Here is a 17,617-nt window from a genome sequence, read left to right as displayed (position 1 = left end):
AGCCAAGGTGTACATGTCACTGGCTAGTTAAGCCTTCTTTCCTCTCAGCTGTAATGCTGTAGATTGTGGTATTGTTTGTCTTTAATACATAAGATGGATATAGCCATATTGGTCAAAGACAACATTAAGTCTTCAGTCAAAGGTGATACTTTTTATTGGGTCAATGCAGAAAAGGATGTAGAGTGAAATAGGTTTTTGGGAAATCAGAAGTCTCTTCTTCAGATGAAATGATGTCTGTGGCGCCAAAAGCTTATGTCACTCTATCTATTGCTGTAATGGCCCAGTACAATGTAAAACCTTAACTACAGATTCAAATTTCTCTTAGCAGTGAGCCTTAGACTTTACTGTCACATAAAAACAATAATGGGCCAGGTGGGCACCATTGGTAGATCACCTTCTGAATGGTAATGTATTATTCACTAGCCCACACAGAGGCATTGGAGCGATAGGGTATTGGGGCTTTAGTGACAGCAAAGCACTTTAGGCTGGTGAGAACTGTCCGGAGTAAATGCTCTCACACATTGTGTTCATTTCAAAGCTTTCTATAATGAGTGAGCATTAAACAATAGAAACAATGCTGATACATTCCAGCCCTTGGGTAGTCATAATTTATTGATATGCAAGACTTAAGGCTTAGAATAATGGTTTTGCAGATATGGAACCTTATGAATTAACAACACATGTGAAGATAGTAGAGTTTAATTTTCTGTTCATTTGTTTCGTTTCCTTGTGTGTAGAATGGAAATAGAGTTTTGGATAATGAAGTCAAACCAAGGTTTAATGAGTGGGAGCTTATTCAAGAAACTGGCCTGAAGCTAAAACCAATGTTTGGCTCTGGCTTCACTGGGATTAAGAACCAGGGAAACAACTCCTACCTCAGCACAGTAATGCAAGTCATCTTCAGCATCCCGGAATTTCAGAGAGCGTAAGTTTTCATTTGTTTTTATGTCATTGTCGATTTAATAGATTTTCAATCCCTCTATGGAACATCTGTCTCATTTTCCTCCTCCTTTGTCTGCTTCTACTGGATTAGTAAGCATACTCAAGTATGCTGCCTGCTCATGTGCTGTAGCACATTGCCTTCAATGGGAGTTCAACTGCATACTCCTCTGTGGCTGTCAAGTGATTTGCAACCATGTTAATTGAACACAACAAGCATTTATGCTTGAGTTGAAGTCATGTGCAACAGTGCATGCACAAGCAGTGTACCTAAGTGCACACTCTGCTTCAATACAAGCATGCAGTGGAGGAAGAAAATGGGGGCAAAAGTTTATTTTTCTCTAACTCCAATAAGAAAGTATGCAGCAGTTCGCATTCAGCATGGACTCAAAGTTGTGTAATTAAGATTTAAAAAAAAATCTAAACTAGCGACTTGAGTGTATTCCTCAATGGGTAACACTAGTTTTCTCACTGATCATATTAGCCCATTTAGTCACCTACCTCTCATGAAACATTATACAAAATTGAAATGCCCTTTCCCTTATACTCAAATGCTGGTGTTTGGACTTCATATTCAGATAGTGATTAGAGAATTCATGTAGTCTTTGTTGAAACACATTATTTTTGCATGAGAAAACCATGAAAACTTCCACATAAGCAAGGCAGGATAGCCAACCATGGAATTGGCATAATGTTAAAATATTACTGACAATAAAATTGCATCTTCTATGTACGTAACATTTGTCTAAAAATGAATGTAGATTTTGGTCTCTTTACATTTTTTGCCGATCCAAATTCTTTTGCTTAAGTGTCTAGCATTTACTGAGCCTGTATGTTGAGTCTCCTATCGCCCCAGTCCATCTCTACAACTCACCAATATGTCTTCTACTAACTAACCACAAATTTTGGACTTTTTGTAGTAAATATTGCATTGATTCCAAAAATGCTCATGGCTTTATCCAGTATTACCTTGGCCAATTCTTTACTATAATGTAAGGAATCCCCATAACTGTATTTTATTCTAATTTTGTCAGCTATGTAGGAAACCTTACTCGAATATTTGACTATGCTCCTCTCGACCCAACGCAGGATTTCAACACACAAATGTAAGTATGGATGCACACCAGCATGTCATTAACTCATTCTAATTAACTGACACTCAAGGTGAAGCAAAATAATTTTCTTTATAAGAAAAATGGTATGTTACATTTGTCTGACTAACGCCGCTCTTTGAGAATTAGGCTTTGTGGGATGAGATCGCCTAATTGGACCAGCATATTATGAAATTATATAGAGAATCATTTCATGGCATATTATATATTACCTTTTGTGTATTTAGTTTTTGGAATATATTTATAGCGTACAGATTCTAACCTGAGTGTTAATATATAAAAAAAATCACAGTATCTAAATGGAAAGTGAAAGAAAGCCTTATAACTTAAACAGAAGATTTATATACTAAAGCAGGAATCTTACAGGCTTCTCTCTACATTATGAAGGGCCAGCTGTAGTGGGCATCTGTGGCAAGAAGAGCTTGCTTTGCCCTCTAATTGAATCAATGAAATCCCTTGTAAATAACACAGGGTTTGAGGGTTAATATACATTGCCTACCCGGCTCTTCTTGTAGGAATAAATATCTGTGTTGGCTTGTAAATTGAAACAGCAACCTTTCTGCAAACCCCAACTTTTCTGAATAAATGCCTTTTTTTATTTTGTAGATTTAAGATATATATCAGAAATGTCCATTAGGGTTCTTCCTTCTTCTTTCCAACAAGGCTTTATCAATTAATCGATTTAGACGATATAACGATAACCTTTTATGTCTGTTGTGTTTCTGTCTACTTTATGATAGGGCTAAACTTGGATATGCCTTACTTTCTGGCCAGTTTGCCAAACCACCAGTGAAATGTGAGCTGATAGAACAGGTCGTAAAAGAAGAACAAAAGGTATTTGATATTTGGCAGATGTGAACAACAGTGAGATTATAACTCTAAATCGTAATTTCATTGATTGCCAAAGAGATCATGGTGGATTATTGACTGGGGAGTTGGAAGGAGAGTGAGCTTCACCTGTAATAAAATCTTGGATGACCCTGTATAATGTATAGTTAAATCAGTGGAAGCGACCTCACCAATGTAACTATACATTAAGCAGGACCAATTCTGCTCTTTATGCAGAGGAAACATGTCATAGATGGCCTTTCTTCCTGCACATTAAATTCAACGAACAAAAACCACATCTGTTCTGCAAACTAGTTTAGAGAATAAACCTCACAGTTTTGTTAGGGTTACAATCTTTGGAAAATTAGTTGTTGATCAACAGCATTTAATCTAATTGCCCTAGAAGTCCTGAAGAAATAATGCCCCTTCTTGCTGGGGCATCTGTGGGATTTGATGGGAATACATTTGAATCTGTAATTGATTGTCCAACTGGACAAAAACCCTCCATCCTACACTGCAAAGTGTACAGCCGCCCCCATGACTTCGTTAGACAAGACACGTGTAGATGACGCAGCCTTGGAGCTGTCCGATTACATGGAAATTTGATGTAGTCTCTTCTAACAAAGTGGCCACCTGAAGCTTAAATACATGGATTTATTGAATGTTTTGTAGTATGTATATAAATATATACATATACAATTTCGGTTAAAAATAATTTCCAGCGGCCGCCCCGATTAAAATAAAAAAAATGCATCTGTATTAGAAACCCACTGAATGGTGAGTTACTATACATAATGGAGGGGTGTAGGGGTAGGTGCCTCAGAATGAATAATCTATATGGAGAAACTTCATTTTTCTTCTCATCATAAGTCTCCCCAAACTCATTGTTTTGTAAATCAACCCCTCTATTTGTGATTCAGCTTAAACAGTGATCTTACATTCTTTCAATGCACATTATCATTCCTCTGTATTAAATGACTTCTCCACCTTGGTGGGAGCATTAGAAGGTGCGTGACGATTGGGCTAGAGTGTTCAGGAAGAGGCAGTAATACTAATTAAGCATATTTTTGGAGGTAAACGTCTTTTCAAAATAACTACACTGATTGTAAATCAAAAAGCACAAGTGATGGGTAGTTTTAGTAGATGCTTTTAGGGTGAATTCACTATTTGTGGGCAGTTCCAAACATAATGGTATTCATTTAATTAAGCTCTATTAATTAATGTAAGATTAATTGACTACTCTAATATGGTTCTATGTGATCAGCAACTCTTTTCTGGCGGGAACTCACTGTTCAGTGTCGTGAAATATAAGGTTTTTTAAAGACTTCTAAATTAATGATACCAATTAAAGTTATTGGTGAAAATACCAATATTGATTTGAATCTGATTTAGATAATAATGGTGCGGCCCTGGATTACTGCACTGTTCAATTATTTAGTTTGTAGATATACAGGTACCTAGGATTTTTTTTAGAGCAGTAGCAATAAAACTAAAATATGACTAAACGTCCTCTTTAAGTACCCTGCTGGTTTGTGTTAGGGAAGCTATTTTGACTGTTGACTGACCCTAAGCGAGAATTGATATGCCTGTTTTAACTGCCAAGAAAGAAAAGGGTCCAGGAATGATCTTTCACAGATGGGGGCAGGGAGTAATTCCACTTGGCAATGGAAAGATAAACAAAAATAGCCCCTTCCTCTCTCTGGTTTCATTAACATGTGTTTCCACAATTTACTGTGATTGTTAGAATGTATGCACCAGCAAATACGGGTTCCGGGTGCCTTGTGTGTATAGGTGCTCCAAACCACAGAATCGGTGTGACTCTCCCCCGCATTGTCTCCGTAACGTTTTGTTCATGTTCTGCTCAGCGAGGGCATCTTAGGACGTTGATATTTCCTCAGCAAGCGATGTGCATAACATCTCTTTTTCTCAATGTGCTATTAATGTCTGAGTATTGATAACACAGCTCATTGGTATGGGCCATAAGATAAGCAGATGTTAAATTCCTCTGGACCTGTGGAGGAAGTAACCTTTCTATGGCCTTCATTTCTGTTTTGTTAGGACTCTACCATATTTATGGTGTACATTGTTACCTCAGACATTTAAAAATGAATTCTATCAGTTTAATAAGTTTAGGTATAGTAGAAGCATTATTAAACACGCATCAACATCTATCAGACAAGCCAGAAGGCTTGTTTTTCCCCAGAAATCCCATGGTGCTGCCACATCCACAAGGAATTCTAGGTAGGCAAATGCAAATAAGGTCAACAATGATCACCTTTTGGTTTAGGTATTGCAGGGTAACTTTAGCATTTATGTTCATTAACGGTTAATGACTCTGCACACCCTATACGTTTTATCTTTCTCAGTGAAGACCATAGTTGACTAGGTGCATGCCTAAAGTCAGAAATTCTGTAAGTTCTATTGAATTTTACATCATTCTGTGATAGTCTAGGCTTGTGAATGTTATATGGTCCTCAATATTAAAATAAACAGGACAATACTAGTGATGGTGATTAGAAGTAACAGGGAGTTAGCTTGTCACCCTGTATCAATAAATCATGAACCACAAACAATGGATATAGAAATAAGGCGACTTCAAGCACAAGGTTTTTAGGAACTCATTAGACACCAACCATACAGAGTCCATCTGTGACACAGCCTGCAATATTATGAACCAAGGCTCCTCAAACTTTTGGCTGCCTACTTCACCTATTCACCCAATGAAGACCTTATTGATTAAGATCTGTTAGAGTCAATAATAATGTATGAAACTTATTTTATGATTCTTCTTTATTCAAAAGCCACAACCAAAAGGAATTACAACCCAAATGTTCAAAGCCTTGGTCAGTAAAGGCCACCCAGAATTCTCATCCAACAGACAGCAAGATGCCCAAGAATTTTTCTTGCACATCATTAATTTAATTGAGGTATGTACACTTCAAATTTTCTTTTGGAACAGGATTCATTGAAGCCTAGAAGTATTTACTGATTTATAATTTCTATGATTGTATTGGACTGCAACTTTAGATACTGATGAGTATCTGCAAAGGTTTCATTTGTCTTTGTCCATAGTGCATGATTTTAGAAATGTTTGTATTGTTAAGAATGGTTTTAGTAGCTAGCATTAATGCAGATCTGTGCTTACCTTTTCAGAGAAACAGCATTGGCTCAGAAAACCCCAGTGATGTATTTAGGTTTCTAGTGGAAGAGCGGACACAGTGCTGTCAATCTAGAAAAGTTCGGTACACACAGAGAGTCGACTATCTCATGCAGCTGCCGGTGGCCATGGAAGCTGCTACTAATAAAGGTGACAGATCAATGCACTCCTATCTAGAAAGGCATATATTGCCGCAGATTTTCCCAAAACGTCAACACTTACCAATGTACTCAGAAGGATCTTAATCTAGCATGTGAGAGACAATTGTCACTGATGACCTATTTGCCACTTTAAATGTGGACCAACTGCTATTGTGTTTCCTCAATATAGATGAATTGATTGCTTATGAACTGAAAAAGAGGGAAGCAGAGACTGCCAAGAGACCTGCTCCAGAGCTAGTTCGTGCCAAAGTCCCATTCAGTGCCTGTCTACAGGCCTTCTCCGAGCCTGAGAATGTGAAAGATTTCTGGAGCAGCGCTCTTCAAGCCAAATCTGCTGGTATTAAGTGAGTCCTTTTAATCATTTAGTAACAATTCTTAATGTTACATTAAGGAAGTGTGTACATGCCATGTAAATTCAGTTGTCATTTCCGTGCTTTGTTTGAAATGCATAGTCATTTTCTAATCATATGGATATAATATGCCATCCTAGTATAAGTCTGTATTGTGCACATAGCACACTTCTGTTCTTATTTAAAGTACTGTAAGGTAATTTCAGTCTCCTTTATCTGTAATTTCTGTCCTCCACTGGATGAGCCCCACTCCATGTATTTTAAACTGTGGTGTAATTACTGCAAGGAAATACTTTAACCAAGTGAGTTAACCACTATGAGCCTTCATGAGCTTTACACATATCTGCTTATCTATTGACGCTTTTGAATCCTAACATGTTTTATCCCCATATAGTCATTGTTAAGCCTTCTACTTTACACGTTTTCCATCTATTTTTCTCTCTGTATCTTCTTTCCTCTATTTTTCTCTCTCTCACTCATCACTCAGCTTTACTGTGTCTGTAGGGATAATATCTGTTGTGAATATGGGTGTTCAGTTATCTGGACCTTAATTTTGTATTTATTTTAAATAGGAACCTTTGTCCTTAGTCCTTTTGGTATGAAAGCCAGATAAATACTAAGAACAGATTAAACATAAGTAGGCCTGTCCATCCACTGAAGAAGTCATGGTAATGGTGCAGCGAGCAAGAACCTCCTGCAATTCTCATTGTGGGTCCATAGCTATGAACATTGGCATGGCTTCCATACGAAAATATAGAATGTTACGATTGTTTATATCTTTTCTCATTTTGGTTACATTTCGAAGTCTTATTTCTTTTTGGAAACTTATTTTATATACTTTACATCTTCAATTGTAACTCTTCCCATCCCTACAAAATAATAAGTGCCTACAATCTCTTGATCAACTACCCCTTTCCTTTATAATCCTTCCCTTGAAAAGTGTCTGCCTTCTCTTGATAACTTGGAAGCTATCTCACTTCCCAATTTCCCACTATAAATAGGCTATGTTAGATAAGAGCATTCCAGTTCTGTAGTGGCATATAACTAGAATCACTGTATGGGCTAACTCTTTGACTGACAGAAGATGTGTTCTATTACCATTTTTAGTATGTCTGTCATCTCTCTGCTGGTCTAGCAGAACACTCTGTGTTCTACTATATTTTCCCTGTTGCTCGCCAAAGTGCAGGAACATCCATTAAAATAGCTTCAAAAGAATTGTTCTTTTGTAAGATGGTTCCCCATATCAATTCCTCCTAGGTATAATTTCAAAAAGTCTATCTTGATGCCCCTTAATTTCTTCCCCAATTTAGCCTACCGCCTAAACTCTCAATTTGCTGTCTCCTAGCAAGGCTTGTAAGATATATAAATGATATGCGTAAAAACCCCCCCACATAGATCAGTTTCAATTCAAGCTTCATCAATCATTGGCATTAAATTATTGGCTGGCCTATCAGGAACTTGAAACAGTGGTACATAAGTTGCCCAGTCTTCACGTCTAAGTGATACACAGCAATGGGCAGAGTGGATAGTTGGGGTAATATTTCAAATTTGATATATCTGTGATATTCATTTTGGACTTGTAAGCCTAAATCTGCATCTTCCAAGCACATACCTTCCTAATGTAGTTATTGCATTGAGCTACTGTACTGTGGCTCATAAAAGGTTCTTGGTCACTTAAAGTGAAGTTTCTTACACCTTTTTTTCTTGTCGACAACTCCTTTTCCCGCAAGGTCATCTAATTTCTTTTCAGCCAAAGGATAATTATTAATTCAATAATTCATGGAGCTACAACTCTTCTGGCCTTATTTTACTATTGTTACCTGTTTACTTACCTTACTGGTGTGAACATTGAACCACAGTCACCACAGTACTGTACCCAGGCCATGCTACAACCACTACTAAAAGCCCTGACAGCTCTGTTATATGAGACAAAGTAGTGTGTTCCTTATTCATGCACAAATCTATGTTTGTTTTCTTTCATAGGACATCTAATTTTGCTTCATTCCCTGAGTATTTGGTAGTCCAGCTAAAGAAGTTTACATTTGGCCTTGACTGGGTGCCCAAAAAACTCGGTAGGTATTTATATGAATATTTTGTTATTGCCAAACAGTAAATAATTAAATATGTAGGTGCGATCATAGGTGATAGATGTATATGCTTTCTGCTCTTCCTTATAATAGATGTAACTGTGGACATGCCAGATCTTCTCGACATTAACCACCTCCGAGCAACTGGGCTCCAAGCTGGGGAAGAAGAGCTTCCAGACATTACACCTCCAATAGTCATTCCTGACGACCCCAAAGGTATAATGTTTAGGCATAGTGAACACATCCAGTAACCAAGGATCTCACATAATCACTCTATTTCCCAAGCTCTCACTTACCTTCTTTGACCAAATCCTTACCTTCACTTTGTATAACCATATCCACCATAAGATTATATCACACTCTTTATTCACCACTGATTAGAAAGAAAAATAAAGGAGTATATTATCTGATCAATCCATAAATGAAGTCCATCAGAATATAAAATGATACTCTGATTAATTGGCAGAGATGTATTGTATATAGTATTTAGCAGTGTTTAGCACCTTCTTTTTCATTGCCTCAATGTCAAATTTGGACAAGTCCTTTTGATCTTGTGTTTGCTCCTGTCTTGAAACAATTTTCCTAGTGCCCATGTGTTGGATCTTGAGGACTTTTTTTGTATGTTGTAAAATGCTGACTTGCACCTTTTGTCATTGTATCTTTTAAAAAAATATAGCCTTATGTGTTAGGCCTTAAGTGGTCGGCTTTCTGGTAACATAAGCAATAGAGACGATGATTGCTAAGAATTGTGTAAAGGGTTTGAACGGAGTCCATAAATTGCATTGTTTTTCTTGCAGATCGCTTTAGAAACCACTACATGGAGCGTAAGTAGCCTTTCTCAAGCTTTTTTTTACTTATGTTTTGTGCAAACCAATATCTGTCCTGTACACTATTTGTTCTAGATTTAGCAGTAATTAATTAATTATAAGAAAAATGCATATAACTGTAATTGTCCAAGAGAAGATAGAGTCTTTAGTGAAACATCATACCTTTTATTGGATCAACATAGAAAGAGATAGTCACATAAGTTTTATGTAATAAAATGGAGGAATAGGGAGTAAATAAAGAAATTAAGACTTTAGAGGCAGAGTCCTTTTCCCTTAAAGATTTTGAAAATACCCACAGTTAATGTTGTACTTAGACTAATGAAGTAAAGCTGGCCCACATATAGAACATGGTCTGTACTTTGACATGGAGTGCTCCAAATACCAAGGACAAAATTAGCACCCAATAGTGGACAACCCTTTCTAAACCAAACGTGCTTTTTAATAAACTGCTTTTAAACATCAGTACTATAAGTACTCAGGACCTTTAGATTCTTTAGCTAGCCCAATAAAACATGTCACCTTCAACTAAAGACTCCTACCAGAAATGCGCAACAATATTTCATATCAATTTTCCTTCTGCTCCCCACCTGAGTAGTCAAAGGTGAACACAAGGCAGTCATACGTAGATTCCAAAGCATGTTAAGTTGCATGTGTGCATAGTATTATTGAATATTCACTTCTGCTCTGGGCCGTAGCTCCTGATATAGATGAGTCTTCGGTGATGCAGCTGGCAGAGATGGGCTTTCCTCTAGAGGCTTGTCGGAAGGCTGTCTACTACACGGGGAATCTGGGAGCAGAAGTGGCCTTTAACTGGATAATTGCACATATGGAGGAACCTGGTCAGTCATTTGCATTGAGTGAACTCAAACACAATAAATGTTACATGTAAAAGTGGCGGTAATGGCCAGGATTTTTTCCAGGCATCAGTGAGGGAGGGAATGCAGAACAGGATCTGCTCAGCTCTTTTACAATACAGCCTACTAATCACCAATCTATAATGGTTAAAGCCAAGCAGCTCATTAGATTATTTCACATAACAACTGGCTATATAGCAAGGGAAGGTGGTGGAAACTGTAAGGACACAATGAATGGAACAGCCAGGTTTAAAATACTAGCAGTAGTTATCTAAGAGTAGTTCTGAATGCTCATTTAAAACTTTTTGTCTTGGCTGGCAACCCTGTGTGATATACAGCGTATGTGCAATCAGAACTGTACCCAGCCAAATGTACTTTCCTTATCTCCAGATGGTAGGTGGCTTTCTAGCTGTTGTCAAACAACACCATCTATGATCCTGGAGATTGGACACCTAATATATGCCTTATCGTTTTAATATTGGCTGTAACTTTAATTCCTACTGTTCCATTTTATAGATCAAAGTGTAATCTGCATCCCGCTTAAACAACGCTCTTTTCTTCCTTGCCAGATTTTGCAGAACCATTAAACATCCCAGGGTTTGCTGCTGCGGCATCCATTTCTTCTTACGGGCAGAACGTGCTTCTGAATCAGCCTCCAGAAGAGATTGTAGCACTTATCTCGTCTATGGGATTTCAGCGAAACCAAGCAATCCATGCACTGAGGGCAACAGTGAGTTAAATTGTATTGAACATGCTAGTGAACATGATATAGTCATTCTGAAGCACAGGAATCCGTGACACTAGTAATGGGGAGATCCCAGTGGCCTTAAACTCCATGGTCATCTCCTCCTACGGCCAGCTTCAAGTTTGGACTCATGATCCCTAATAGTAATAAAAGGACACTACCAAAAATACGTTTATATATTTAAATAGGCTTCTGTTTTATATTTTCAGTCTTTTTACTAATCGTATAACCTGTGCTAGCTTTCTCTTTTCTAAGAACTATAGCTATATCTCCTCATGTACACACATTTTGGTACAGAGATATCTCTCAAATAGATTCAGGTTATTTATGAATATAACTATGTGTCATTTAGATGCATTTACTTTGCTGTAAAAAGCCACCCAAATGTTGTAATCAGATATCTATATTAATTTGAAAGTGAAATGTGTCTGCAGTTGAGGCAATTATAAATATTGTTTGTGGATACCGTCCCTTTAAGTATGCGCCTTTTTTCTCCTCAAGAATAATAATTTGGAGCGAGCACTAGATTGGATTTTTTCACACCCTGAATGTGAAGATGAGTATGGGAACTCCTCAGAATCTGTTGATGCCGACAATAACCAGAATGGCATAATTACCCAAAATGAAGATGAAGGACCTCGAATAAAAGATGGAAACGGAAGTAAGGGGAACATAGCACAAAGCACTGCCGTGCCAGAGACGTCTTATTTAAATGTACTGATTTACATTTTCCCATTATGTATCTTTTGCTGGTTGAATGTAACCGATGAACTGAGAAACCCATGTTACAGTTTATTTACCACCCCACAGTATTGACCTGTAATATGTAAGTTGAGAAGAGGTATGATGACGGAGGTAAGGTCCTCCATTTGCACAGTACATAAACACACCACACAATTTATTTCATTTAATACAATTCTTTACTTCACCACAGTGTACTTACAGATTCTGTACACAGTGACACTGACATGTTTATGCATGCATGTAATTGATACAAATCCTTATTGCAAGTCACACAATTTAAAGGATATTAACCCTTTAACCCCATTAAAAGATACCAACATATATTACCAAAATATATGTATACAACCAAGTGGCTGGCGCGCACGTTAACCCCTTCAATCCCAGGGGTTTTTGGTACCTCAAAGCCCGGAGCAATTTTGCCATTTTTGCGCTATGTTGGTTCAGAGATTATTCTCTTTTCCTGTGAATAGTGTACCCATGTAAACTATATATTGTTTTTCAAGGAGAGATAGAGCTTTCTTTTGATACCATAGTTGGATGATTAGCTGAAAATTTTGAATGAGAAATTTAGTTTTTTTTTAACATTTTCCCTCTGATTCCTCACAAAATTAGGTGAAGTGACAGAAAATCCCCTCCAAGTTTATCAATTCAGGTGTCCTGATTTCAGAAATACCTAATTTATATATAGATTTTCCATACTTTCCCAGCACCAGGGAGCATACTATAAGGTGTACATTTTTTGTATAATTTTTATGCCTATGGTTTAACGGGTTTGGGGGTTGTGAACGGGGGCAGGAGGGTTATACTGGCTAGATGTTATGCTAGGGCAATGGGGTGTAAGGTTTTATAATTAATTTTTTATTATTATCTTTTTTATATTTTTTATATTATTATTATTTTTATATATATATATATATATATATATATATATATATATATATATATATATATATATATATATATTTATACAAAAATAGTTAGAGGTCCTCTTAGGGACCTCCTGAACATGCCAGTGATGTCACAATGACATCACAGCTCACATTATATTTTTTTTAGTATTATTTATATTATTATTTTAATGATTTTTTTACTATTATTTTTTAAATGAATCAACATTTTTTTTCTGCTTTTCTGTTTCAGTACAGGAGGGGGAGTGAGAGACATGGTTTCTCACTCCCCTCCCCGCGATTCCCCTGCACCGATCACACTGTGATCTCTATGCAGGTCCTCACAGACGTGCATAGAGATCGCAGCGTCTGTGCCTCATCGGAGAACAGGAAATACCCTGCAGGGGATATCCTGTCCTCCGATGACCTTCCGGGTTATGTCAGCAGTGACGCAACCCAGTAGGGCAGTTTGAAATGTAACAGCTTTCCGGCTTTCATGCCGGAACCTGTTACATCAGATCGGACAGCAGAAAGCCGGCGATGCCGGCTTCTGCTATCAGTGGGGAGTCCAGGCTGTCAAGAAGGGCTGGACGAAGGGATGGACGTACCGGGGCGTCCATAGGGGTTTCTTAATAGGCTTTTTTTGGGCGTCCCGGTAAGTCTATAGGGGATTGAAGGGGTTAACGTCTCCTCAATCGATGTGGCCCCTCCGTTCCATGCCCATCACCCGCGATGATAACCAAAGGCCTTAAGCCCAGGGAGTGTCTTAAGCCATAAAGCTTGTGCACTACATGCCACCATACCACAAGACGGTTAGCTCATGCTCCGTATAAGCCAAATATATAAAAACCATAAACATAACCATCCAATAAAATCACCAGCTGCAGTACCACATTGTTTACCACAACCATAACTGGCGAGGCTGGGGGTATTTATTTTCTTACTGTAAGAAAAAAGACCCTGTTACCGTGCTAATAAATCCTTTTATAATTGCACCCCAATTTGTGTTTTGCACATACACACCACTTTCAGTCCTAGGGAGCCAATACCCGTGAAAAAATGGCATGAAACAAAGATCAGGGCATTTTCACCTCACCCATGGGCAGCCTTTTGTATGATTTGCCCTCTCCCCCAGGCCCTTTATTTTACATGATAGAATCCCAGGTAAATTTAACTCCATCCTTTATTATGATTGAATGTTAATCATAAGGAGTTGAAATAAAGCCTGCAATTATACATTGTGAATGATAAAGGTAACCAAGTCAACATATATTGCCCCACAGCAGCAGGACAGCAGAGTTTTAACAGATGTAGCGTGTCAGTGGTTCTTTGCCCAAATAATTAATGATGACATCATTATGGATTTGTATGACCCGCTGTTAGAACACTAGCAATTTAGGGAAACCCATTTGGACTTGTAAAATCTGTTAAATACACTTTATCAAATGCTCAAAGTAGAATAATGGATTTCAAACACTGGATGGTGTCATTGTGTCTTCATCTACATCCTGAGACCTCACCATGTCAGTGAGTGTTTGATTGACTGTGACATGCCTTGTCTTCTCTTCTCAGGATATGAACTCTTTGGCTTTATTAGTCATGCGGGAACATCCACAATGTCTGGACATTACGTCTGTCATATCAAAAAGGAAGGAAGGTAAACATAAATACAGGAAAAATAATACGAAGAACTGTCATTACTTGTCATATGAATTTTATTTATTGATTAATTCATTTTTACATTAACTTTTACCTTAAGAAGGAATATATTTTTGAAGGAAGAAAGATCCACTAAGATAGGGTTACTTAACATTCATTAAACTAATTTCTGGACTTAAAATAAAGCAGACCAGACACTTTTACCAAATATTGTTTTTTGCAGTTTCATATCCTAAATAAATGCATGTAATTGTGGTGAGATTTTATAAAATCTATCTACCTATGACACCTATGATGACCGACACCTGGCAGATTTTCCTTGGTACCTTTATAATCGGTATATTAACCACATTCCAACTAATAATCCCCAGACCACACCAAGTTCTTCCCTGGTAGTAAAATGGAGGAGGTATCATGTCCTCTATCCTTCAGGTTCCTTATGTTGCATAAAGCTTCAGTGCCAGGATATGACATATCTTGGCACGTGGAAGTGGTGCGCATGGTGGATCTGCACAATCTAGGTCTGTACTAGAGGAGGCACAGATCTCAAACACCTTCTCTCTTTTGTTGGGGACGGATGACCTTAGTGCACCCTGTTGGTAAAGATCATTAACTAATTTCTATTTAATACTTAAAAAAATACTATTATCCTTACATTGTATTATGCCCAACCATGTTTTTTTTGTTTTCCAGATGGGTGATTTATAACGACCATAAAGTTTCCGCTTCAGAACGACCACCAAAGGACTTGGGCTACATTTATTTCTATCGCAGAATATAAGTGAGGCCTTTATAAAGCCATATCATTTTTTTTAAAACCCTCTGCAAAAAAAAACGTGGGACTGACGCCAAGAGAGAGATAAAATATTTATATGCAGTTTATTTAAAAGGAAACCAGTATTTAATGCTTTTTTAAGCGTTGCATCTTCTTTTCCAAAAATGTAGGTTCTTTTCCTAAAATGTATGTTTCTGAATGAATGTACCCAAAGGTCCGCAAATTACCAGAAGTTCTGAAATAATTATTTTAATAACTAGGAATTCCTTCTGGATGTTACATAGTATGTCTATATTCTAAAGCTTTAAAATTTGAGACTGCAAGTTTTCAAGTGGGACTACATTAAATAGTATGTAGTTTCTAAAACTTTGGATGCCAAATGTGCTAAATTCTCTTGCCCTCCTATCATTCTTAGAAAACAGTAGGTGGCACTGCAACTACACCTATGAATTCCCTACGTCATATAGTAGCAGGCCAGAATTGCATCCATTTGCTATGCAAAGCAAACCATAATATAAAGATAGGTCCATGTGATTATTCTGGTTACGCTATAACAGTTATTCCACCTATATTATATTAGCTACTGATATCCCTCTTAGGTCTCTGGTATGTCTTTCTCTGCAATGTTTACTTTGCTGGCAAAGTTGAAGAAGTCGTTTTGGAGCGTCAGGCTGGCTGTGTTCCCTCTAACACATCTCCTATGGACACATGGTAGTTAGTGTGGCCATCCAATGGCAGAGTGGGATAAATATGTGAGAGCTTTCTTTTTCCAAGTGACATGAAAGGCTCACATGCTCTGGATTGTAATCGTTTATGATTGTTCAGAGGAAGGCCTGCTCCGAGCAAGGCAAGAGAAGATAAAATATATGAACACACCCTCGGTATCCGTCACAAAATATTTTTGGGAAGTGGGTATAATCAGGTTTATTGATTAAAATCGCTTTCAGCAAAACCAAAGTTGACCTGCGAGGGTTAAAACGACCCTTATGTCTTTATGCCACGACAATAAATGTCACTACATAGAAAGTCAGATCTACTTGGAATTATGAGTATTTTCTGATAATTCAGAAAATTTGGAGATGCCTTTTCACTGTTTACATTGTTACGTGGGAGGACAAAGAAAAGGAACATAGTGTGATGAAAAACAGAACATACTATGAAGGACATGGTAAAACATATAATAAACATTTAATATAATACGAGATCGTATCACATATAACTATCCTGTAGCAATAAGGTAAGGAATTGCCAGCTGCTCTGCGGTTGAAGTGCAATGCTTTAAATGAATAGTAGCATTTAACAAGTCATGTATTCCTAGCAATGTTATTTTATAACACCGTGCCCACCTCTTGTAACTAGGCCTATACAGAACAACATATAATGTTGCCGAATATACTGTGTGATGTCGCAACACCAGCGTCCTTTCTGTACCAATGTGCTATAAAAACATGGGGTGCGTTCACTAACCTGGGAGTTCAACACCTCAACTTTTTGACCATGAATGGGAAATTCCAATGAGCTACTTTGACCCTAAATAATGCACAGTCAATGGGCAATCCTTACTTTAACCATGAGTAATTCTCTTGCAGGAGACATCAGTGATGTTGACCCTTCATAATGAAGAGCTGAAATGTACAACTCCCGGGTTAATGAACCCACTCCAAAACGGCTTATATGTCCACAGCATATTTTTTATGCAGTGTTTTTTTCCTTTGGTATCTTTGAAGAACAAGAGCTGGAGTTTCTGACTTAGATGCTAATAACAATAAAATACATATTTGTGTGGAAGGCACATATATGTATATAATATACATATGTTATAGACATATGAACAATTATATGAGGATGCGAATAGAAAAGTCTGTTGAGAAGAAAAACACAGACACCATCTTTTGAGCAAACACAGAGAAATTTGAAATATCACTTTCTTCCATGCTGTAATTTATAATAATGACGTGCCCAATTATCAAAAACATTGACTGTTTATCATGTTCAGCATGACAAAGAGCTAAGTCAGCAGTCCCTATATTTGTAGAGTCTGCATTTTAATGTTTTTTATAAAAAAAAAATAAAATAATAATAATCCTTCCAGAGAGCTTATTTAAGACTGTTCTATCGTTAGTCATGACACTGGATAATTCACAGGACAGGAGAAGTGCATATTGATTATGTTGCTGGTAGAAGAATACAGTGTCGGTAGATTTGCATTATAGTTTGTAATTTGCAGACTACATGAAGTGCCACATCACAAGAGCAGTTCTTGTGAGCTCAGAAAGAACTGGAACATGATCTGAGTATTAGGTTCTCGCGAAATGCGTTTTATATCAAGTGAAAGAGGAAAGTAATCATTAAAATGCTTAAATTATTGTTAAACCTCCACTGACACTGCCACCTCTGGGTTGAGATTATGGTCAGTTATTCTATGCAGAATTAGTTAAAGAAAAACAAAAATCAAACATGTCATTAATTAGTACATGTGATGTAATCTATGC

The 17,617-nt window shown here is 37.4% G+C and overlaps 1 protein-coding gene across 2 annotated transcripts in view; it reads left to right on the top strand.

Moving 5' to 3' along the window:
- The window catches only part of USP13 (ubiquitin specific peptidase 13), a 37,387-nt gene extending 22,219 nt beyond the window's left edge, over positions 1-15,168 (top strand). For both annotated transcript variants that reach the window (XM_053460201.1, XM_053460202.1), the window contains 14 exons: positions 738-925; positions 1,974-2,045; positions 2,792-2,885; positions 5,681-5,806; positions 6,033-6,186; positions 6,367-6,541; positions 8,531-8,619; positions 8,728-8,850; positions 9,432-9,458; positions 10,157-10,300; positions 10,885-11,045; positions 11,562-11,721; positions 14,264-14,348; positions 15,044-15,168. In XM_053460201.1, coding sequence (XP_053316176.1) covers positions 738-925; positions 1,974-2,045; positions 2,792-2,885; positions 5,681-5,806; positions 6,033-6,186; positions 6,367-6,541; positions 8,531-8,619; positions 8,728-8,850; positions 9,432-9,458; positions 10,157-10,300; positions 10,885-11,045; positions 11,562-11,721; positions 14,264-14,348; positions 15,044-15,131 — 1,686 coding nt within the window. In that variant the 3' untranslated portion in view covers positions 15,132-15,168. The remainder of the gene's footprint in view (positions 1-737; positions 926-1,973; positions 2,046-2,791; positions 2,886-5,680; positions 5,807-6,032; positions 6,187-6,366; positions 6,542-8,530; positions 8,620-8,727; positions 8,851-9,431; positions 9,459-10,156; positions 10,301-10,884; positions 11,046-11,561; positions 11,722-14,263; positions 14,349-15,043) is intronic.
- The last annotated feature ends 2,449 nt before the right edge of the window (positions 15,169-17,617 follow it).

Source organism: Spea bombifrons, chromosome 3 (assembly GCF_027358695.1).
Source record: "Spea bombifrons isolate aSpeBom1 chromosome 3, aSpeBom1.2.pri, whole genome shotgun sequence".
Classification (NCBI taxonomy): Eukaryota; Metazoa; Chordata; class Amphibia; order Anura; family Pelobatidae; genus Spea; species Spea bombifrons.
Note: the sequence above shows the minus strand (reverse complement) of the source record. Positions and strands in the feature narration are given on the sequence as shown.